General features: G+C 41.4%; 1 protein-coding gene across 5 annotated transcripts in view; it reads right to left on the bottom strand.

Moving 5' to 3' along the window:
- Positions 1-26,095, bottom strand: part of MSH6 (MUTS homolog 6) — a 112,209-nt gene that overhangs the window by 17,675 nt on the left and 68,439 nt on the right. For all 5 annotated transcript variants that reach the window (XM_087699791.1, XM_087699783.1, XM_087699800.1 and 2 more), the window contains 5 exons: positions 1,740-1,942; positions 1,547-1,648; positions 885-1,047; positions 509-792; positions 28-165 (listed from right to left, as the gene is read on the bottom strand). In XM_087699791.1, the coding sequence (XP_087555917.1) occupies positions 28-165; positions 509-792; positions 885-1,047; positions 1,547-1,648; positions 1,740-1,942 (890 nt within the window). The remainder of the gene's footprint in view (positions 1-27; positions 166-508; positions 793-884; positions 1,048-1,546; positions 1,649-1,739; positions 1,943-26,095) is intronic.

Raw genomic sequence — 26,095 nt, 5'->3', positions numbered from 1 at the left:
AGACCAAACATTGTTCCAAAACTGTACCAGCATAGAGGCTGTTTCTGATAATTCCACCAAAAAGGTGCTCTGTGTAGCCATAATGTTATCTTTAGCCCCCATTCGCACAAAAATACGATCAACAGGTGAGAATTGAAAGGACTCGGCTGGAACACGAGCACCAATCTGTTCATCATGAGAAGAGATACCAAGTCCTTGACAAAACTTCACAATAAAACCATATACTAATCCCATCCCAGACATTTGGATTATCATCCAACCAACCCATACAGCTATGCAAGGAAGGTCTAGAAATCTTCAACAGGATAGGCATGAAACTCCTTCTTAGCTATATACAATTCATAAGATCTGAGCCGAGCCAGCCAGTGTTCCCTTGGCATTCAAAAGGATGTTGCACTATCCCTTGGTATTTTATCTCTTAGAGATCAGATCCTGAGTTCAGGTGCATGAACATAAAACGCAAAGAGAAATAGACAATGCAATGAAATCTATAAGACTGACACTCCACCTGAGCTAGAATGACTGCTAAGCACACTTGGCGAAGCAGGGTTGATTTGCCCCCCATGTTTGGTCCTGTAAGTAGCATGAAAGGAGCTCGGCCTGCGTGGCCTAGACTGACATCATTTGGAACAAACAGACTGCCCCCATCAAGGCTACCTTCCAAGATCGGATGTCGTAGGGACTTGGCAAGTAAAACACGGGATGATGCTTCAGCATCACTAATCACTGGCTTGCAGGTAACACCCAATAGGGACTCGTTTGCTACTGAGAGACTTATCAATGCATCCAATTCTGCAAGGAGACAACATTTTCAGCACTCCAGAAAAAACTTCCAAATTTCATATAAGGCAGCAGAAACCTAGCAACAGGACAATAAAATCAACCTGCCACTATTCGGACAAAATGCAACCAAGCTGCATGATTTTGACAAAACCGCTTCAATAAGCCCTGCAATATGTTCTTTAGAGCAGCCTCCTTTTTGTCTTCTTCAACTATCAGATCTTTTAACAATTCTCTCACTTGAGGAGTTGAAAAACGTCGAAAACCCTGATAGCACAAAATAGCAACAGCAACTTATCATGATCACCTGCAAAAAGTAATCTCGTTTTTTCTCAAGGAAAACCTTGAAAAAACAAAGCGGACCTGCCTACACGAACAGAGAACTCACATAGTATGACATGATAAAACAGAAGGTAATACATAAACTGCATACTGATGTGTGATGCTTAAGCGCTTCAAATGCACAATGTTGAAATCATGCTAACATCTCTTTCAAAGATAGGTGGTGAGCACAAGCACAGAATCAGGCAACAGAAAACTCACATAATATGATATGATAAAACAGAAAGTAACATGTAAAATGTATATTGATATATGATTATTAGGCACTTCAAATGCACAATTGTTGAAATCATCTTAACATCTGTTGCAAGGATAGATGGTGAGCACAAGCACAGAATCAACAACCAAATCTATGCATTTTGCATGCGGAGATAAACAAATGGCCATAACAGGAAAATATTGACAAACTGCCAAAAAAACCAACCTTTCTTTGTGACATTGCTTCATAATCAGGTGGAACCTTTTTTTGCAAAAAATCAGGAACCTCTAATTGATATCGATCTTTTCCTACTGTGGCATATTCAATCTGTAGAGCACCAGAGAGGAATTATAAAAAGCTAAATGGATCTTAAAATAGAGCAGTACAAGGTAGCTATCAAATCAAGGCTAGTCCTTACACTTTGGTTTCCAAATAATTCTCGCTGATCGTCTAGATATTTCATCAATCTTTTCTCTACTGCTGAAACTTTTGCACACTGAGAATCAAACTCTGAATCTACACCTTTATGGGGTAATATTCGACCTGTGCGTTCTGCTTCAGCCCAATCAAAAGCACTCTCAAAAAACTGAAGCAGAGTGCCAAGGTCTGGAAATGCTTCACCTGCATGTATTAAAAAATGAGAAACTGATTACATCATTTTGGAAACATGATGCTGTCAGCTGGAGGTGATAGATTATCAAGAGGGGGATCAAATATCAAGACTAAGAAATAGATTCTTAACAAGGCATTGAAGAAGGTACCCTTGTCACTGGCATTCAGAAGGTTAGGAGACGCAAGGCCATTGAAGAGCCATTTTCAGGAAAGAAAATGGTTTGGCCCACAGGCTAACATATTTCTGTCTTTGTATAGTCTCCCAATGTATGCAGGACACTTGAGTCACCTCTCACAATTCAGAAACTTTCTCAACCTCTTCAACCATTGCCCCAGGCTTAAGAAGTTTCATTACCAAAGAGCATTTTCTAAGAATGTAGTATTGAAATAAGGCTAGGTAGAGCAAATTTTGTTAAGGATTCCACTAGATAGGGAAAGAGATGAGAGCAGAGAAAGTTCAATGTAACAGCAAAACATGATAGTGTGGACCCAACCGTGCATGACTTCAGTGATTTTAATGGCAAAGGTTTGCCCATACTGACACACAGTCCCATACGGACTCTATCACTCTACAAAAATAATATTACTCAAATCCAACGAACAAGCGCATGGGCTTAACAACATGGATGGAGCAAAGCAAGGTACATTGCCCAAGTACAAAGCCTCTAGATGCAGTCTGGGTGGGATGGGGAAGAGAAGCCATCATATAAGGGTGTAACACCACTTAAGCTTACCATCCTGCAGCATGAAGAATAGTCTGAAGAATTGAGCTCCTATTGGTGCTGAGTCTCTAGAGCTACTCCCACCACCCACAAAGCGAGTGCACAACCTAGAATCACAGCTTCGCGAGTGCTGGCATGCCTTCCAAGCATGCCACCTATTAGGCTCCTAGTAACCTCCCAAACCTTTGATTGTGACATCAAGAATCCTAGCACCTACCAAGTACATAGAATCTTGCAAGTTCTTACTAACTAGTTACCCACCAATAAGGTGCCCCCATGGGCAACCAACAAGAAGAGCACGCCCATCCTTGAGTGCCGTCATCTATCTATCCCATGTCTATCTGGATGGCCCCACGTCGGTTCACTTTGCACAATGCTTGCTCCAACTAGTAGGTGTGCATCATTGTTTGCATCCGGATGTGTCTACTAACCTTTTAAAATCCTTGGAAATCCAAATCGGTGCTAGTAGCATTGGTCACAAATATTAAGAAGTGACCTAGTGTAAATGTACTACAAGCAACTTTAGGGTTAGGGTATCCGCATTCTATTTATAGGAATCAATCCCCTATTGTGCACATCATTGTGTAATCACCACTCTTGGACTCTTGGCCCGTACGCCGGCATGTCCACATATCAGGATGGTGTGGGCTGGTGGTGTGGGGTGCCAACCCTTGGGACATGGCTATGGCCCCACATGGTGCTAGCTCCCAAGCTTGACCGTGAGACTGTTTGGCTATATGGTTGGGAGGTAAGTTTGATGTCCATTCCCTTTTATGTTCTCTGTCCTGGGTACAGATTGTGTCGCATCTCTTGTACAAGTTAGATTGTAGGTGGACATTTCATTGGTATCAGAGTGTTAGCCTATTATGTAGTGCCAGATACTATGACATGCACAAAACCAACATGCACACACTCTCACAATCATGATGGTCCACACTTGACAAGTCTACTTTTATCTCATAGAATAGTTGTGACAAGTCTACTTTTATCTCATTGGTGAGTACAACAAGATATGTTTCTTGCCCAGTACTCACATTCCAGATAGTATTCGAGTAATGCCTTGTGTCAATTCCTTTGGTGGTGGAGACAATCAAGGCCTAGGGAGGTGCCACTCTAAGGCTACAGTAAACCATTGTCAACATAACCAAGGAGAAATTGATGCACAAACAAGCATTAATGCTTGCGATTCATCATCTTATAATCCTTATATTACCATTTGATGTTAAGATTAATGTGATTGCTAAATATGAAAGTTAATTTTATTGTAAGGTTGATTTTAGCATTAATATTATTGTTTAATGCCACGGACTGAGAACAGCGAACACTATAAGTGTGTAAGGGAGAGAAAGTCTATAGAGTCGAGAAGAGAGAAACGTTGAAAAAGTCCAGGAGAGAGCAACAACGTCAAGTGTCTATGGCACCACGTTAGGCAAGGATGCTTTCTATGTGACGTGGTGCTACATTGCATAGGCAACTGTGAAGTCAGGCCACATGTGGCACATGGACACAGCCTAGCTAGCGAGTCTAACATGTGGAATCCTCTATGTTGATGGCAAATTTGTTTCTTGCGTGGTAGTCAATACCTTGTTTTTGCATGCACTATGTGGTGCTCCATATGGAAGGATTGATGAACTGAGTAGATCCACATGAGTCACCTTGTGAACAAGAACTATCATGCAGAAATATTAACACTACTCACTGCGTCCTCTCTCTCTCTCTCTCTCAACACGTTGAAATTTCCCATCAATATTCCCCATCTACCTAGACACAAGCAAGCTGCCAATTGATCCCATAGATCTCTTGTTCTTGTACACAACACCTGGTGGTCCATATGGGAGGAATGATAACCTGAATAGGTCCATGTGAACCACTTTGTTAACAAGAACTATCATGAAAAGATATCAACATTGCTCATTGGATCCATGATCTCTCTTTGCTTTTTTCGTGAAGATAATTGAGTTAAGTAGCAATATTTACATCAGACCATCAAGTCAGCTAAGAAAACAAAACACACACAAATCAAGCGGAAAGGCTCACACACAAATATCACACAGAAAGGACAATTGGAGTGGAGTGAACGATATCCAGCTAGGGAGCAGCAATGTCATGAAGAAATAGATGAGCTGAAACCATAGAGGAGATCTGCCATAACACTAAACCACGAGCACGCGCCACATGACAATGGATGCCCAAGGCAAAATCCAAAATAAAAGCATTCCAAGTAATCCAAATATGCCACAAAGCTGTCCATCGAAGGAAATGGAAAAGGCAAGAATAATATGATTGCAAGGCGGACATAGAAGGCATCCTTCCCATAATCCATGAATGAGCTGAAATCTGCTGCTGAGTCACTGAGGACCACAAACAACAAACAAAACTCCAAATTTGTCGTGCAACAAGGAAAGAGATGAAGAGATGAAGCAATGTTTGATCGCATGTAGTGCAAAATACACACCGAGCACGAGAGATCTTGCGAGCACGCAACAGATCCCCAATTGGAAGACCCCCTATAAGCAACCTCCACATGAACACTTTGCCCTGGTAAGGAACCTTAGACTTCCAGAGTTGGAGGAATCTTTCATGACACTTCCTTTTGTTGTCTCGAATATGTCATAAATAATTGGCCTTTCCAATGACCCATCTCTTGGCCTCAACCATCTAATGATAGATCTAAATAGGTGACCTTTTCTCAAAATCAATAAAAAGCACAAACATCCAATCCTACCAAGGAGATGATGGCAATAAAGCAAGCAATGGATAGAACCTCAAAAGCATCTCTTATCAAGACGACCAAATGTCATGATAGTCACAAAGCACACGAAACTGCTAATGAATGCGCCGGAAAGAATAAAGACGGGGCTGCCCAAGAATAACACCATCATGGACTATCTGCAACCCCAAGCAAGCCATCCGCTTAAACTTATCTTGTTGCAAATCTTTATCAGGCCAATCCAACAACTTTGAGGTAGCTAGCAAGCAATAACAACAAGAGAAAGAAGAAGAGAAGAGCCACTTTTGGCCTGACACAAAAATAAGCTCCTCATTCACTTTTCAACTTTTTATACAAAACCCTAAATTCCTTTTGGGCGATTGAAACCAACCTTTCTCCTTGGATAGGGTGGTAAATCCCTGATTACAACTTAATTACAGCAGCAAACAATAAATGCAAATCTGAAATTACAAATTTGCCTACTGATCTTGGACGATGCACACCCAATTGGCCCCAAAATTGGAGCCCCTTTCGGTATTTCTTTAGCTTTATTGAAGAAAACATTGACTTACAATGTGATTCTCCCAATCCCTTTCGGTATTTCAACTCCCCCTTGCTGTCCAAAGTGACCAGCAAGTCTTCAATCTATCTTGCCCCTTGATTCGGGCACTCAATTGCCCTTCATCCACTTCATAGATGATGGAAATGCCCCAAATTCAATGGCTGGCTAGTCCTCCACCTAAATTAAGCTGATATTCACCTTTAACGTTGTTGAATCCAAGTCTTGGAGCTTCCAATTTCTGGAATGCTTTCCAAGGCTGCTGCTAAACCCTAACTTCTACTATAAATTAGAGTTTACAGCAAAGAAATTTGTAATTTCTTAGCCTCCAAGGGTCCAATTGTTGAGATCTTCGAAGCAAGGCTGTGAAATGGTTGGGAGATGAGAGGGAAAGCTGTAGAGAGAAAATTCAGAGTTTTGTCGCGAAGAATAACTGAAAATCAGTCAAGTGCAGCTATTGCCCTGCCACAACAGCATGTAGATGCAAAGAACTGAAGAAAATCAGTCATTTACTACTGTTGTCCTACCTCATCAACCTGTAGATGCTACCTCTTGCTGTTGATTGGTCTTCCTTTGCACATGCCTGCCTCAGAACGTCCTCAAATGGCTACAAATCAGACCAGCAGCCTCCCCTCCCTCTCTCTTGCAGGCTGAATTTATAGAAATGCCTCTCTCCAACCTCTAAAGACGTTTTTCAATCTTGAATGGGCATTTTCACAAGTGGTAGCCTTCCCAAATGGTTTTTCTAACATTTTTCATAATTAAATATTAATATTCAGCCTTAAAATACTGAAAATTAATCTTATAATTATTTTGGTGTCCTGAAAAAATAATCTGACTAGCCAATAATTAAATTGGCTTGGCAACTTCTATTCTCGAGTGTCTCTGCGCCATCTTTGACCATCAGATTGGCTAGGTACCATTAAACGCCACTTCTCTAGTGTCACCAACTAACACTTATGGCCAAATGAATGACCTAGGCCAACAATTGAAACCAGATACCACCAAGTACCTGTGTGGCGTAACTTATAGCACCTTTTTGCCTTTGATATCGCGTGATTGCTTTTGATCCCGAGCTCGTAAATTTACTTTAACCCCAGTTGCACCTCACATGTGCATCATTTACATAATCATGTGATTAAAAATTAATCCACATATTAAGTAAGGTTTCAAAAATGCATGTCCCCCTGACAGCCCTCCCCCTTGAAATCCTTGCAATCATCCTCGATTGCACTACCAAATGCATCAAAAGCAAAGTACTACATTTGAATTTCCATACGGTATCATAGTCATTACAACATTGCGCATTGTTGTTCAACCATTCCATATGCCCAACAGATGCTGAAAATTACCAGGCAACATAACATAACATAAGACTCACAAAGAATCTCAAAAACATTACCAAATTATCATGTGATATGTCTATTTCTCACGAGCTCAACTCATCTGGCAAAACCAAACCATAGCATAGTATAACCAAGCATTAACCATGGCTAAAACATCAATGGCATCATAACATTTCCTGTTGTCCATGCAAATGGATATAAACCATTGAAAACTACGCATAATCTGATCATAAACTGATCACTTGTTGATCTGAGAACTGATTACAAATTGTTGCAAATGTGACCCCAAACTGATCACAAACTCATTGAAAATGTGACCCCAAATTGATCACAAACTCATTGCAAATGTGACCCCAAACTGATTACAAACTCATTGCAAAAATTAATCAGCAATCTGGGCAAAAACTGATGCATAACTGATCCAAAAAGTGACCATAAACAGTTTTCAAGCTGATAAAAAACTGAGTTGAAACTGATCAGAATTTTTGTCTCAAAATTGAGATAAAATTCATGCTAAATTGATCATAAGCTGATGCAAAAGTATAGTTCTAGTACGCGGGTGAAACTCATACTCATCTACATACATCTCACAATGACTGGTACACTAAGTAGTGATCTTATGGAAAACATATTGTCAGCGCAATACCTTGGATGCATCCTAAATATATCCGATATCCACTACATACGAGAGTTGTCCATAATTGGAGGAGGGAAGTACTACTTCCCCCTTGAGCATCAGGCAATACTCCGGACCCTTGCTTTGCTAAACCTGACAGAGCCCGAACTAAAGTGGACTCTAACTGAAAGCTATCTAGGTAAAGCTACAACAACTAAGGATGGTTTGCCAAGTCATCCTCTTCCATCCATTTGGCATCCATTGGTGAATAATTCTAAAATTTCATCAAGTATCTCCTAGAAACTTTACCTTTGACCTTTCTTTCCTTGTGTATCAAAATCTGCTCAGGTACCAAAATCTCATCTAGCTCCTTAACCTCAGGCTGAATTTCAGCAGACATATCCTCTAGCACATCACCATTAAAAGGCCTCAACAAACTGACGTCAAAGGCATTATGTATCCGCCAATGTGGAGGTAATTTCACCTTATATGCCACATCGTTGATCTTATCCAACACTTGGAAGAAACCATAGTATCTCATACTCAACTTCCAATACAATCTTTCTCTTCCTTTCATCTTTTTCAGCCTTGCCTTTTTCAAACGCAGCAATACATAATCACCCTTTGAAAACTGCAAAGCATATCTATGTTGATCAGCTATCCTCTTTTGCTTTTCTTGCGATCTCTGAAGTGTATATTTATCTTTACATATGCTACATCCAAGTTTTCCACATAAGGATCAAACTCAAAGATCTTATCCTTAGTTTGCAGAATAGGTGGTACCTTCTTGCCACCCTCAACCACCTGAAATGGAGCTTTGCCCATAGAACCATGCACTGTGTTGTTGTCAGCAAACTCAACCAAGGGCAAATACTGCTCCCACTGTGTCTTGTGGTCTCAAACATAGCACCTTAAAAGATCTAACACTGTGGAATTTGCTTCCTCAGACTGACCATTTGTCTTCGGATGGAAGGATTGTGAGAATTTCAGCATGGTACCCATATTCTCAAACAAGCCCTTCCAAAATAAACTGGTCATCCGAGGGTCTCGATTACTAATGATCGACTCTGGCATACCATGATATTTAAAGATGTGCTGCAAAAACAATCGTGCCATATGATTAGCCTTCATTTTCTTCCTCACTAGAATGAAATGGGCTTGTTTGCTAAACCTACAAATGATAGTCCATATCCCATCATTCCCTATAGTAGGTCTCTTAGGAAGCTTAAAAATAAATTCCATTGCAATGCACCGCCAAGGCTGATCTGGAATAGGCAAGGGCTGCAATAAGCCCGACAACTTTTGCCTATCGTACTTTACCTTCTGGCATACGATGCATGTCTTAAAAAATTGTTCTACATCATGCCTTAAAGCTGGCCAATAAAAGAAATGTTCCATTGCCTTGACCGTGGCATCAATACCTCTATGTCCTATATACGGAGAAACATGACTTTCACTGATAACTCTAGGCCTTAACTACTATGTGATACATAGTCGTCCATGCAGCATCATCAAAAATCCATCTCTTAGCACAACGTATGCAAGAAGAATTCACTTTTCTTGTCATTGATAACCAGCCTATGGTCACGCAGTTAATTGAACACTGTATCCAAGTGTTTTCTATGCTCTGCCTCGTTCTTTGAATAGACAATCACGTCATCAAAGAAAGTGCCCACAAATCCTCTATGTGGCCTGAAGATATGATCCATCATCTGATTAAAAGTGGTAGGAGCATTTGTAAGTCCAAAAGGCTGTCTTAGGTACATATTCCGGTCTAATGCGTACCTGATGATACCCACTTTTCAAATCTATTTCGCTAAATATGGTTGCCCCTTGCAATCTATCCATAACATCATCGATCCGAGAAATCGGAAAGCGATTCTTTATTGTGATCTTGTTCAAAGCACAATAATCAATGCACTGGAAGTGACTAAGAGAAGCAATCATCTTTTAAGCGGTAGCTGCTCTGGAAGTGACTGAGAGAAGCAATCAACGTACATTTTCAGAAATGACATGTGATCCTTCTCTAATTTAGACATGTTGCCAACATTCTCACTATCATCTTTATTCTCAGTAAAAACCAAGTACGCTGAAAGATAAATTTTCATTACTTCAGAAATGGCAGCTCCAAATCCAACAGGGGCAAATTCACCTTTCAACTTTACATCAAGTGTGAGTATCTTTCCCTTATGCTGAATAGTGATCTTTTTTGCACGAGAATCAATCGTTGCATGCATACGGTGACACCACGGCATACCAAGCAATACATCACAACCCTCAAGTGGAGCAATGAAGAACTTTTCACTATCCGCATATCCTTGTATGTGCAACCGAAGCTTTCCAATGAGCGGTGTGGCATGCTCTACGTGGCCTTTACATGCCATTCCAACTTCCACTATGGGTCCCATCTCATCCTCTTTGATGCCTAGACGGGCGGCCATGTCAACAGGGATGAAGTTGGCTCGTGTACCATTATCAAAGAAAATCAATGCATGTTAATCTCTAATTCTGCCCCATGCTTTGCACAACTCAGTAGCATCATCATTGAGCTGATCACTAAGAACATCAGGCACCAATCCCACTGATGTTTTAGGCTTTTTTCCTTTAGAATCTCCTTAATTTTCTAATTTTCCAGCTTCATACCTATTGGGATAATCCTTTGCAATGTGACCCTTCTCTTCACAAATAAAACATTTATTTGCAGCCATCAATTCCCTACGTTGTACCAATGTTTTTTTCGAGCCCTTTCTTTGTTGTTTTTGCCTTTTTTTGAGCTTATATTCAAATCTGCCTCTTTTCTCAACCTTAAACAACTTTTTATTCGGCTTCTTCCCACTCTCTAGAAAGCCCGAATCCTTCCCACGCAGCAAACCATCAATTGTAGTAGCAGTCTCTATAAGCTGAGACATGCTAGACATAGTGGATTTAATATAAGAATCCTTGATTCCTTTGGGCAACCCACAAACATATTTTTCCACTTGCTCATGAAGGGGTACGGGGAGATAAGAAGTAATAGGCAACAACGCATCCCAAAACTTCTTATTATATTGCTCCAAATTCTTACATTCCTTAGCATCCAGCTTATTTCAAGCTGTCATGAGGTGACCTCAAAGGTACTTATCAACCAATTCGATGCTAACATTTGCTTGAATTGTACCCACATTGACGGTGCTCTACCTTGCATCAAAAGAGTGGACCACCACTGTAATGCATTTCCTTTCAACAAAGAGGCTGCCTTTTAATCTTTGAGGACTCCATGAAGTTCCCCCATGAATAGGTTACATTAAACTACTGAATGAAAGTCAAAGCTTTCAACCTATCTTGTACACCGCTGAAGAACTCAAACTTCACTCCTTTTCCACCCTCATCATAGTCTTTTGCTGCCCCTCTGGGTGTCAAGTTGTCATACACTAGTTGCTGCAAAAAAGGTGCATTTGCTCAATTCACAAAGTAGCATGTTTGATATTGCATTTGCATGACCAACATTCATTCCTTGAGCCCCATAAGCATTTGGGAGTGCAAATGCAATACCAAACATACTACTTTGTGCCCCAGGCATCAAGCCAATGCTGCCATACATAAGGTCTTATATATTTCCATCCATACCCGGATACATTGGGCCTTGCACTCCATGCATTGGTTGCTGCATACCATAGGGATTTGTGTCATACATTCCTGTATGTGATCCTTGTTTAACCGTAGCATGAAAAATCGTGCTTCTTGGCTACCCCATCATAGTATGCACATCTGGCTGTCCAAGATCCATTGGAATGGCATTTCCGTGATTGCCTTGCATTTGCATTCCTTGCCCCCTAGGTACCAACAATTTTATTTCATTAGCATCTTTGGGAGCTTCAATGAAGGGTTTGCCATTCTCTTCGGTACATCTTCTTGTCCCGAAGGTGTAGAGAACGTCTTCTTCTTCTTGCCTTTGTTGTCCTTCTTTGGAGCATTCAAAAATCGGGTAAATTGAGGATCCTTTGCCAATTCACCAAAGAGATATGCTATTGTCCTTATACGATTCTTGAACTGGTCATCAAATTCCTCTTAACTTTGCTGGTCATTAGCCTCCTTATGCCCTAAGGCCGTGCATTTGGCCCAACAGCAACATTTTCAGCTTGTTGTCCATGGTCTGAGCCTTGTCCAAGGTCAAGCATTCCATTTCCTTCATTTCCATGTGAACATTCATACTGAGAGGCATCATCACTGCTTGAGTCCATCTCACTATATGAAGACATACTGCTGTAATTTCTCAGCAAAGAGTAAAAATCAGCACTAGCACAAAGCTTTGGCTTGCAATCAGGCGCCTCGAGCCCACCAAATCAAATGATTTAGTATCCTGACAATGGAACCATGAAACCAGCCTTTCTCCTCAGATAGGGTGGTAAATCCCTGATTACAACTTAATTACAGCAGCAAACAATAAATGCAAATTTGAAAATAAAAATTTACTTAGTGATCTTGGACAAAGCACACCCAATTGGCCCCAAGATTGGCGCCCCTTTAGGTATTTCTTTAGCTTTATTGAAGAAAACGTTGACTTACAATGGGATTCTCCCAATCCCTTTCGGTATTTCAACTCCCCCTTGCTATCCAAAGTAACCATCAAGTCTTCAATCTATCTTGCTCCTCGATTCGGGCCCTCAATTGGCCTTCACCCACTTCATAGACAATGGAAATGCCCCAAATTCAATGGCTGGCTAGTCCTCCACCTGAATTAAGCTGAAATTCACCTTCAGCCTTGTTGAATCCAAGCCTTGGAGCTTCCAATTTCTGGCATACTTCCCAAGGCTGCTGCTAAACCCTAATTTTTGCTGTAAATTAGGGTTTACAGCAAAGAAATTTGCAATTTCTCAACCTCGAAGGGTCCAAATGCTGAGATATTCGGAGCAAGGCTATGAAATGGTTGGAAGATGAGAAGGAAAGCTGTAGAGAGACAAAATTCAGAGTTTTGTCGCAAAGAATGACTGAAAATCAGTCAAGTGCAGTTGTTGCCCTGCCACAACAGCATGTAGATGCAAAGAACTAAAGAAAATCAATCATTTATTGCTGCTTCCTACCTCAATAGCCTGTAGATGCTGTCTTCTACTATTGATTGGTCTTCTTTTGCCCTTGGCTGCCTCAAAAGATCCTCCAATGGCTGCAAATCAAACCAGCAGCCTCCCCTCCCTCTCTCTTGCAAGCTGAATTAATAGAAATGTCTCTCTCCAGCCTCCAAAGACGTTTTTCAATCTTGCATGGGCATTTTTTACAAGTGGCAACCTTCCCAAATGGTTTTTTCACCATTTTTCATAATTAAATATTACTTTTAGCCTTAAAATATTGAAAATTAATCTAATAATTATTTTGGTGCCCTGAAAAATAATCTAACTTCCATTCCCGAGTGTCTCTGCGTCATCTTTGACCATCAGATTGGCGTTAAGTACACCATTAAACACCACTTCTCTAGTGTCACCAACTGACACTTATAGCCAAATGGATGACCTAGGCCAACAACTGGCACCAGATACCACCAAGTACATGTGCGGCATAGCTTATAGCAACTTTTGCCTTTAACATCCCGTGATTTCTTCAGATCCCAAGCTTGTAAATTTACTTTAACCCCAGTTGCACCTCACATGTGCATCATTTACTTAATCACGTGAATAAAAATTAATCCACACGTTGAGTGAGGTTTCAAAAATACATGTCCTCATGACAACGGTCATTTCCTTATCCCCTTTTTTACATGGCAGGCCGTGGCCTAGGTCCTTTTTTTCATTGTCATCCTATCTTCTTAGCTTCCTTCCTACCACCCATCTACCTTTACAATTTGCACGGCTGAGAGTATGGTGCTCTTAGAATAAATCATAATGCGCCTTGCACTCTTTCACAAAAATATTGACTTACACTTTTTCTTCTATGCCTTTCTCCTTGATTTAGGACTTTTTTGCACTTCTTGTAATTTGAGATTCTTATTGGCACACCTTTGTCTTCCGTTTCACTTTTTTCTTGGCCTTGTCTACTGCTTTAGATTTTTCAGACTTTCCACCTTGTTCCTCTAAGGATTAACACACACACACACATGCATATCCTCTCTCTCTCTCTCTCTCTCTCTCTCTCTCTCTCTCTCTCTCTCACACACACACACATCCGTGTGACCTTATGGAAACTATGTAAGAGGATAATGGCAAGGATTTGGTCAAGTCAATGTAGTAGGAGACTCTTGACAAGTCACCATGGTCACTACTAGTCCAACTTTGCCTCTCTCCCTCCCCCCTTCCCCTACCGCTATGACCTTATGTAAACTGCGCAAGAGGGTAAGGCCAAGGGTTTTGTCAAGTCGGTGTACCTTTATAGGTACAAGATAACAAGATTACAAAATGCACAATGGCTCGAGGCCATCATGTATGAACCATACACAAGGAATTCACGATGCACAAAAGAACAAGCATGCAAGACGCACTTCAAGACTAGAATGACACAAAGGATCAAGAACTATTATGAGATCTTTGTTGGGCCTCCACGACCAATGTCTCCAATACACAATCATCGAATAAGTCACCCAAAATAGCAAAAGTGTTGGGACACTAATAATGATCCTGCAAAGAGGACAAATCTTCATTGTGGGAGGTAGAACCTAAATACTTAATGTCCCATGGTGTAATGACTCGACCACAGTATCAAAGGCTAGTTAAGCTACAGAATCATGAGCACATGGTGATAACTCGCTCAATTATCACTATGACCATTGTTTGCATGGGCGTGGATCCTTAGCAAGATCACGACATTTAGCAATGGGTGCATCTGAGAATTTATCTTGACGATGGAAATAAGTATGAAGGGGTCCCTCTAATGAAGAAGCCTCTATAGGATCTGTAAACACAGTTGTTTCCTTCACTTTTTCTTTGTTGCAGTGAGCTTCCATCCATTCCTATAGATCCATTGCTAATGAAGCAATCGGCTCCTTGTGTTGACCTAAGAAATGTATTCCATGATGATTAGCCTCTTAAACAGCGCCAAACCACGCTTATTTAATGAAAAATGCAAAATTGATATGGATATTCATAGAGTTTCTGTGTACCCTAATTTGGGAGGATTCATTCACATCTATAAATAAACAACTTGTCCCCATTCGGTCCTCATCCCTTCTATGCACGCTTTTCACGTTCACGTGAAGATCTTTGCCATCAACCTTCCTCCACATGGTTGTCCAACCTTCAAGGCTACTTCCACCACTCTAGTTGCTGCTCCAACCCATGGTGACTGCCCTTCCAACTATTGCCTATTAGGCGCTTCTTCCACTTCTACGTTTACCCAAAACACCCATCCCCTATCAATACCTCTTCTGCTGCATTTGGCAGTTTTGGCCATCACGAGCATCCTCATGCATCTCCACTATTATCGCCAAGCACCCTATTGATTCCGATGATCTACGTTTTGGTCTTCAACACCTTGTGATTGGTGGCTACAGCACTCAAAATCCATCTTCGATAGACATAACACTCCAATACTCATTGCTCTATCCTTGAGCATTTTGTACACTCTCCTCAATGCAAACCCTAGCAATGTCTTCACACCTTGCCTTTAGATTGACTGGGTTGAGCAATCTTTTGTTGGTTAAAAGAGAAGGGCTTATTCTGATGTTTGCTTCGGTCCATATCCATGGGCTCATCTACCTCGGGATACTCCCAATCATGGCATTCAGCCATGATGTGACCCAATCGTCCATACAAGAAACAATAACCAACAAAAGTACCCCACTTGAGCCTAAACCAAAGAGGCAACATGCCATTATAATTGAGGTGTAACAAGTTGCGCCTCTTTTTGGTGGTGTCCACAACCTACACAATCACTTACAGTTGGCTCTCTTGAGGCTCAAGGGCACCAACACATGGCCTACTACAGCCATTGCACCCTTTAGAAGGATGCAGTAAATTGTCGGGCAACTCTCCACTTCTACCCAAACTAGACATGCCTACTTAAGCACACATTGGAGATTGGCCATTGGATGCAAGGGGACAATGTGCACTAGCTGTTTATCACAAAAAATGGCCTACCTACTAAGAAGATCCCGTGCCAAAGGAGAAAGAAACACAACCTCATACAATCCACACTGAGCGGTGAAGATCTCTTACACACAATCAACCTCAAGAATAGATATCACCAAAAGAACATGACGAATCTGTGATGGGAAGACTCAACCATAGTGGTATAGAAGAAACAATTTCTCTTGGAAATACCTTTGCAGTAAAGAGTTGATACAAGGGAAAGACCACCAACCAACATTCTTTAAACAAATACCTTACATTTAACTGGCATCTTGTTGATCCATCCGTCCTTCACTCTCAATGTCCACTAGACATTATATTTGTGCAATCCCCAAACCACATCGGCTTTTGTGGCCAACCATGTGCCATCTCTGATCATGAAATGATAAATCTAATGAAACAAAGAAGACTTTAAGACTCAAACGCCCTACAAGGTCCCAATCCTGCAAACGATTATCAAAATGAAACCATCCTTCCTTCTTGGTAAGAGCCATAATTCCTTGCTTAAGCACTTAACTATAGCAATGAACAAAACAATATAACTTGAAATGCACAAATTACCCTAATAATTTCAGATATTGGGCACTCTGTTGGCCCCAAAAGTGGCACCCCTGGGTATTTCTTTTACTTGATTGCTAATGGAGTGAGTACAATCTGAGATTCACACTCTCCTTTGCTGTTCCAGAAAGCCTCTTTGCTGTAACAATAATCAGCAATCAATTCAAACCAATTGCCCCTTGATTTTTCTACCAAGACTTGCACAAATGGAACCACCAACTGCCTAACTGTTGTCCCAAATTACAATGAATGGGCTCTTATCTAAATTCCCTGACAATTACACAAGCTTCAAGTGCTGACTTCAATGTACAATGCCTTCACCAATTGGCACTAGTCTCAAGGTGGCTGTCAAATCCTAATTTCTCCAAAAATCTAGGGTTAACAGCAGAGATCTCTCTACTGTCCACCAAATTTGGGTGAAACTTGCTCAAAATGGCTAAGAAATGCTAGGATCTCCTTAGAATGGCTTGGAGAAGGTGAGAGAAAACCAAGATGAGAGAGAAATCTGATTTTCTTCCTGAGTAAACCCTAAATTCTGCCTATTGCCTGCTCCAGCCTGCATTTAATGCAGTCATCTACTGCTGAGCACCTCCAAAATGTAGTCACCTGATCAGCAATATTGTTGCCAGCCCCTAGAACATGACTCCTTGCTGTCCCCTGCCTGTTCCGGCCTCCAGATAGCTGTCTTCCGCAGCATACTGATGCTCTCTTATCAGAAATGAACCAATAGCTCTCTCTCTCTCCCTCTCCCAAGTTGTAAACCGACCGAATAGCTGACACCCAGTCCCCCAAAAACGTTTTCTCAATTTGTATGGGCATTTTTGTCAAATGGCCGTCTTCTAAACCCATTTCTTAGCATTATCCAATCATTTAATTAATTTTCAGAATTAAATAATCCTAAAAATTAATTTCAACTGTTTTGACCCTACCCAAAATTAAATGTGCCCATCCATAATTAAATTGGCTCGATCGTTAACACTTGGATTGGCATTAATTAATGAATTAATGCTAGTCCCTAGTGTCACCACTAACACTTATTGGCCAAATAATTGTCCTAAGGCCAAAACTAATACCCACTAAGCTCCAAAGCCCAGCTAACATAACTTATCACAACTTTTGCCTTTGACACCCACTGCATCCTCAGGGTCCTTGACCTGTTACCATGAAATGACTGCCATATGCATCACATATGCTAAACAACCTTGCACATTTGATTAAGAGCTTCATCAAATGTTATCAACATGATTAACGTATCTCAAAATTTCACGTCCTCGTGACACAAAATCTAGGACAAGAAGGAATTACCGATCTTGGAAAAGTCTGAAGACCTTACCCCAAAGATCATGCCCAAAGGGACGCGAAAGACCCATCTGGGGGTGCAAAAATATATTAGTGTACCTCAAGGCAAGAGAGTGGACCAATCCAAGGCGAGCGAGCCAAGGGATTAAACTTAGGCCTCTCCTCTGATTTGTCCTCCGAAGAAAGCAAATAAGACACCGCTAGAATTCCATTTGCAATAAATCAACGGCCAATCTATCCTTTCATGGATGCCATTGGACCTTGTGAACCACCATCTTCCATGAGCACACCAATTGGTTGAAAAGAACTCAAGTAGATGTAGAGAATTCAACCTCAATATTAAGTGCATGCCACCAAAACCTTGAATCTGCCTATCATCATACCAAAGGCCCCAATCCTCAAGAAAGAAGTGGGCACTAACAGTCCAGGGGGGTTGTTCAACACACATCATCTAAAAAAGACACTAACAAGGGACTGCCATATGGGTCTCAAAATCTGAAACAGCTCCACCTCCCATGGATTTCAAGGTACAAACATGGCTCCAAGATATCCAAGATATACCGACATGCGGAGAATCTTTCTTTCACAGCACAAAATGGAAGTGCTGAGTAAGATCCTTCAAGGCAATATTAGTTGAAGGCAGCAATAGCCACCCTGAGACACACATGAAATGACCAAGCTTGAAATTTCCAATCAAGAAGCTTGACTTCCATTTTCAGCAAGAGTCTTTGTTGCACATCAACACCCAAGGGATAACCAACATGCCTTACAATGTCTCCTACTCAACAACCACACCCTGCCACCCCGAATCGAGCAAATTTGGCAGCACTAACATGGACACCTAAAACATGTCCAAACAATTTCCAAATATCTAAAGCTTTGTGAAAAGTAGAAGCATCTGCTTTTAGAACAATTGATGTATCATCAACCAATGCTTGGCCAACAAAATGCGCGTGCAAAGGAAGAGATAAACCAATCAATTGTCCCATATCAACAAAATGCGATAATATAGAAAGAATGGAGTGAGTAGCAAGCACAAGAAAGAGTGGTCTCATTAAGCAACCCTTTGCAATGAAGCATGCCAAGAAGAAGGATCACTGACTCCACCATTTAGCATAACACAAGAAGAAGTACCTGTACTAATGATACAGATCACCCTAGACATTGTTGGGAATAAAAAACCACCTGCCTTTTATGCATGCTCGGGTGTGAACGCAACCTTAGCACTTACCTTACAATACCTATCACGAAAACCTAAAAGAGGTACAACTCATTGCACCCACACATCATGTGTGTGTGTGTGTGTGCAGGCGCGCGCGCGTGCGCATGCACGTGTGTGTGTGATTACCATTGCTGACCATTGCATCTCCATTGTGCATTTGTCACTTCAAACTCATATCAGAGCTGAAGGTTATCACAAGCACGCTTCCCGAAATTTGCTCAAGCTGTGTCAGCTTATCCCACGCAAGAGGACAAGAGGTCGTCTCAATTCTGATCAAAGACAGTCACTCGGGCAACGCGTAGGTCACAGGTCAAAGACTACAACTGGTCATGAGAAGCACAATAGTTCCAGGTTAACACAGTCAGTCGCAAAAAAGGTGCAAGTACGGCAGCAATCAGTCGACACCACAACGGCAGTTCTAGGTTAGCGCAGTCAGTCGCAAATCAAGCGCAAGTTCAGCGAAGTCAATAGGCGACACTGCAGCGAGAATTCCCAAGTGTAGGTCACATGCAGCATCATGACAGTGAATGCTTTTTTTCAAGCAAAAAATTCACATTTTTTGTTCCACGATTCATCCTTGGTAAAATTTGATAAACTATCACGTGTGTGTAAGCACAATTTGTCAAATCTAAGAGAATGGGCATGCATTTACTCTTAGAGATTGGGGCTTTTAGCATATGTGCCAAGATTTTGCTCTGTTGAGTAAAATTTGTGGAATTTGCACACATTCGAGTCTTACAAATTGGGGTTTTTCATATATTTGGCAAAACTGCAGTGGGATGGGTACAATTTCCTACAATTTTGGCATATTGGACCCCACACAAATTGGGGGTCTTGCAAAATTTTTGAGATTTTGGGAAAATTGGATTTCGGAATCTACTTCGAATTTATGTTTGATGCAATTTGAGTATGCTGAGCAAAGAAATTTTGGGGCTTTTGACCGTGTGAGTCAAATTAGTGCCCGTGGATGCGATCAGAGCAAAAATTGCTGCTAAAATTCGGGGCCTTCTTATACAATTGATGTATTAGCCCATGGCACAACTGCAATTACTTGTGGGGACTCTCAAAATTGATTTGCAAATCTGAAATTTCTACAATTACTTGGTTTTTCATTCCTCGTTGTTACTTATTTTGTACCTTGGTCAATTGTGTGACAATTGGGCTTACATTTATTGACTTTTGAGTCACTTTTGAGCTGTAAATCATAGCTGGCAGCAATGACAATAGCAATCTTTTGCACATTAAGTAGCTTGAGGGTGCACATTACTTTGCTATATGCCAAAAGCAATGCTATAATGTCTCGATGCAGAGAAACAAGTGACACCCATAAAGACAAAAGGGATAAGACCAACAAACATGCATCAAGATGAGTGGGATGAGTTAGATGAGCTTGCCCACTCTCTACCATAGAGCTTTCAATGTCAAACACTCTGCTCTTTAACATAGAGAAATTAAACTCTTCTTATGATATGTGGGAAATACTTAACAAGCTAAATGCTCAAAAAAGTGTAGCAAGCAAGGTTTATTGGTTGAACAATTTAATGGACCTACGTATGAAGGAAGATACAACCATGTCTGTACATTTAAATGAGTTTAAATGTACAGACATGGTTGCTTTGGAATCCCACATTGATAGAGTATTCAAGGCAACATTTTTGCTATGCACTTTGCCTAAAAGTTAGGACAATTTTAGGACAACAATGAGTAACTCCAATGCCATGCTATTATATTTAGATGTGGAGAGCTCTTTACTCATGGAACAACTAAACGGGTAAAATAATTCGGCAAACAAGTCTTCCAATGCACTACATACTAGAGGCAGATCCCAACAGAAAGGTAATTCTGAAAACAAAGTACATAGCAAGTCTCGTGGAAAAAATATAGTGTGTCATTATTATAGCAAGAAAGGGCATTTCAAGCGGGATTAGTTTAAGTGGAAAAAAGAGAAGAGCAAGGGCAAAAGCATTGATGATAGCAAAGATGAGAAAAAGGACAACCAACATGCAAAGAAGAGCAATGTGAATATAAAAAAAGTCAATGTAGTCAATCACGAGAGTGATAGTGGTAGTGATGTACTCTTTGCTTTTTCTTTTAGTGCATAGTCATTGATTGCAGATTCTGATGATGACATGCACACTTGCATTCTTGATTCAAGTGCTTCATTCCATGTGACACCACACCCTAAGTGGTTTTCTATCTACAATGGTGGTAAACATGGTATTGTCCACTTGGGGGACGACTATGCAAGTGACTGCAAAAATTAGTAGTGTGCAATTGGCATTTCAGCAAGGTTCAATGTTCACCTTGCATAATGTGAGGCATATACCCTAGCTAAGAAAAGCTTGATAAGCATAGGGTAGCTAGATGATCAAGGCTCTCACAGTACTTTTGGGGATGGCAAATGGAAGATATGTAAGGGATCTAGAATTGTTGCTTAAGGCTCCAAGAGTGACACTCTATATCCATTACATGTATCTAGTGTCCGTGATCATGTTTTCGCCATAACCGAGCAGCCAAGTGTGTCTTAAAGTTGGTACATTCAAATGTATGTGTGATGCTAGGGCCGTCTCTAGGGAAAAATAAATATTTTATCCCATTTATTGATGATGCCACACGCAAAGTATGGTTTTATCTAATCCGTCGTAAAGACAAGGCATTCGATAAGTTTTGAAAATTCTTGGCACTTACTGAAAATATGACCAGCAAGGCATTCAAGCGTCTTTGCTCTAACAATGGTGGGAAATATGTGTCAAAAGACCTTCCATGACTTTTGTGACAGAAAAGGTTATAAGAGGGAGCTCACTGCCCCTTATAATCCGCCCCAAAAAGGTACTCCAGGGTGTATGAATAGGACTATTCAAGAGAAGGTTCGTACCATGCTATCTCATGCTGCATTACCTCATGGATTTTGGGTAGAGGCTATTATGATAGCCATACACTTGATAAGCCCGTCAGCAAACAGGTCTTTGGGAGGGAGAGTCCCTCAAGAAGTGTAGTCGAGCAAGCCACCTTCATATGCACACTTGAGTGTGTTTGGCTACAAGGCTTTTGTATATATACACAAACACAAACGCAGCAATTTAAAGCCAAAATCTTGTAAATGCGTTTCTCTAGGATATGGTGATGAGGGTGATGGGTGAAATGGAATATAGATTTTTGGATTCCAAGAAAAGGAAAATTGTACACATATATTATCTTCCAGAAAGCTTGCATGCATAAACAACTTGAAAAGACTGAGGAAGTTAAAAGAGTTGTGTTCTGAGAAAAGATACCTATAGGACAGCAAAGAGAACCCATTGTATAGCAACAAAAACCTGCTGTAAATGACCTATAAATTTAAGAAATGATGCATTGCACATTTTTTGTCACTTCAGATATATGAGGCCCAAAACCATGGTATACATGACATCCGCAAAAAAAGACTATTCCAAGGAATGAAGACCTTTTCCAAATCCAATTGTACTAGAATAACCTCCTGTTGTGTATCACGCATAATCTTTGACCATCTACACATTCAAGATATTGTGCAAAATGTTTTTTCCCTTAATAAAACCATATTGATGAGGATCCACAAGATGAGGTAGGTGTTTATAAAGATGATTTATCAACACCTTCATCTTAGACATGGTGTCCATCAAGGAAATCGGTCTCTTATGCGTAAGTTTCCAAGTGGATGGAACTTTAGGGATAAACTTAATCACCCCTTCTTTCCATGATCAAGACATGTTGCCAAAAACACAACCTTGCTGACGCATGGCTACCAATGCTTTTGCCAAAAGAGATGCGTAGGTTTTCAAAGAGTTCATTTGTAAAACCATCCCCACCAAGGCTTTTATCGTTAGGAAAATGCAACAAAACTTCTATAACTTCACCCTTACGCATATGAATCCAAGGTGTCTTGCACGTCCTAGGGAACTTGATCTCTAACCAAGGTATAAGAGACTGCACAAGTGTGAGAAACCTGAGGTCACAAATGCAAAAGATTCGCAAAGTAGTCACAATACATACATACAATAGATTGGAGATCCGTGACCATCTGACCATCTACATTTTGCAACCTCACCATATCCTCCCACGTAAGGGATGCATACAGAGCTCTAGAAAAATTTTATGAGCCTGACAAGAATTGTCCCTAAGGCCCTCATTAAACTCCCAAAGCTTAGCTCGTTAATAAGACCGCAACTAAAAACATTAAAGTTCGACTAGCTTTACCGATAATGAGACCAAAAAAGTATCATGTGGAGAATCAAGCAACATTAGACGAACCAAAATGTCCCCCACAACATCTGAATCCTGCATAGTAAATGAAGCATGATGAATCCCATAGTTGCCTCCGTACGTGGTACGAAACGGTCCGTACAATACGATCCGTACAGTACCGTACAATACGCTTTCGTAAGATAAAACTGGCATATTTCAGCCATTTGGCCTTCGCATGCTCTTTCAATGTAAATTCCAGCACCCCAACGTCCCACGTTTCACGCTTTTCATGCAAGCTGCACTTTGCGCTTTTTGGGGGGCTGGGAAGCCTTGGATACCTCACCCCACCCCCCTTTTCGAAGTTCCAGCCATCATCCATGCAAAACTTGATGCTCCTCTTTGGATTCCTTCCAAGCTCCAGCTTGCAGCCCTCTCTTTCGACTTTGGATTCCTTCTCTCTTTAAACTTTGACTGTTTGAACTTTGAACTTTGACCCTTCTCTCATCTACAAAAGGTGCTCCTCTCCTCCATGCTTCCAAACCAATTCAGCAAGGACTTACAAGTTACCATTCTCATCTTCCTCTTTCCTGCACCCTATCAAAGCATTTGCCATTCTCAAAGAGTCAAATCTCATCTCCCATCCCCTCTATCCCGTACCCTATCAAAGCATTTGTCGTTCTCATCTCCCATTCCCTCTCTCTCACTCGCTCTTTTAACTTTACCCCAACACTCAAGCCTCTTTGAGTCTCCATCCCTTTCAACTTTCAAGACTCAACTTTCAACTTTCAAGAGTCGAGAGTCGAGACTCAAGCATCTCTCTCTCTCTCTCTCTCTCTCTCTCTCTCTCTCTCTCTCTCTCGGGCCTCTTTATTCGTCATCGGAACCATGACTCGTGAGAAGCATGAGGCCTTCAATTTGCATGTGATCCATGTGGAGAGGGATACAAAGAAGTCCAACTCCCACCATTGGACATGCAAGTATTGCAAGAAGTGCTATACAAGTGGTGCAACACAGCTTCTCCAACATGTTTCCAAGATGGGGGGACAAGTTGCTCCATGCAAGGAGATCCCTCAAAACATTGCGCAGGAGACTCTCACCAAGATGAGAGGGGGATCCACAAGAGGAGGAACAAGTGGCTTATCACCACCAACTCCTATGCCTACTAACGAGGAAGCACCCAATGTGGGCGTATCTTCAACCGATGCAGGAGAGGCCTCTACCATTGGTAGTGGGAACTCCACATCCGCATCCGGCTCCGGTAAAAGACAAAGAGCGGAGGCTCATGCGGTGCCGGAGAGACAATCGTCTCTCTCTCAAGCACCCGGTCATGTGCGAAGATCGGTTGCCTTTCTTAGAGAAAGGCAATGACTTGCAGACATTGAAATTGCGCGCACGGTGATTGAGCGCAATCTTGCATTCAATGTTCTAAAGCAAGAGCAATGAAAAAAGATGGTAAAAGCCATTGCCAATCTGGGTCCATGTGAAGGATGGACCGGTGTCACATACAACAACATGAGGACGAGAAAGATTGATGAAGAGAAGAACAGGATTGATAGAGCCCTTGACCCTATTCGGACCACATGGATAAAATATGGTTGCTCCATTCTCACCGACGGATGGAGTGATCGTAAGAAGCAGAGCATCATCAACATACTCGTCTCATGTCCACCCGGCACTTACTTTTTGTGGGCCGTAGATACCGGCAAGAGGGGGAGAAAAACGACGGCCGCATTCTTCTACCGCCACATTCGACAAGCTATCATTGAGCTATACATTGCAATTTGAAATTTCAAATTTGTTTCACTTTCTTTCATTATGATAATATCATGATTCATAATTGAAATTTGATTTATACATAACTTGTAATTTGTAAATTGTGGTTGTAGATGGGGCCCTCAAATACAGTGCAAGTTGTTACCAACAACACATCGAATTGTCGACGCATGGGCTGTTTGCTTGAGGCTGAGTTCCGTACCATTGTGTGGACTCCATCTGCAAGTCATTGTTTGGACTTGCTCATGGAGGACATTCGGAAGCTCAAGTGGGTGAAGAGGGTGGTCCGCAAAGCTACATCAATTGTCACATTCTTCATAGTAAAGGTAAAGGTGCTTGCGATATATCGTGCGCATAGCACACTGGAGTTGAAGAAGCCTTCTTCAACTCGCTTTGCTTACATGTGGTTATTACTGGAGCGCCTTTTTGAGGTGCGGTACGCCTTGCGCTAGACAATGGTATCCACTCTATGGCATGAGTGGGATGAGCATGAGACAAAGGAGGCCAAAGCCACTTAGCGCTTGTGCCTTAATGCCTTAATGAGCAGTTTTGGCAAAAAGTCTGTGCCGTTGTCATTGTCGTGACTCCCTTTTATAGAGTGTTACGTGTGAGTGATTGCAAGGGGTCCACCATGGGCCTTCTCGTTCACTTCTTTAGAGCAGCATTGGCAAAGGCACGTGCTTGTACAGTGATCACAGAGACACAACGTGCATATGTTTTGGAGATAGCAGAGAGGCAATGGACATGGATGCATAAGCCCATCCATGGTTTTGCGGCATTGGGACATCCAGCCTACAAGTAACCGGCGGTCATGGATGATAGAGAGTTCCATTCAGACCAACTTGCTTATTTGACTCGTGTGGTCCCTATTGATGACCACAATGCAATGCTAGAGGAGCAAGGATGCTATGCAAATCAGAGAGGGCATGTGGCTTTTGCTTCTCCCACTTATTGGAGGAGAGAGTCACTTGTGAAGCCTTTATTTTGGTGGCAAAACTTTGGATACGCATTGGAGACCCTTCAGCCCTTAGCCATGAGGATCCTTGCCCAAGAGTGCTCTTCGGGCGCATGTGAGAGAAACTAAAGTGCCTATTCTCTCATTCACACAAAGATTCGCAATCGCCTTA

The sequence above is a fragment of the Lygodium microphyllum genome, chromosome 2 (assembly GCF_053477565.2).
Source record: "Lygodium microphyllum isolate KBCC chromosome 2, Lygodium_microphyllum_v1.1.10, whole genome shotgun sequence".
Lineage (NCBI taxonomy): Eukaryota > Viridiplantae > Streptophyta > Polypodiopsida > Schizaeales > Lygodiaceae > Lygodium > Lygodium microphyllum.
This window is presented reverse-complemented; position numbering and strand designations above follow the sequence as displayed.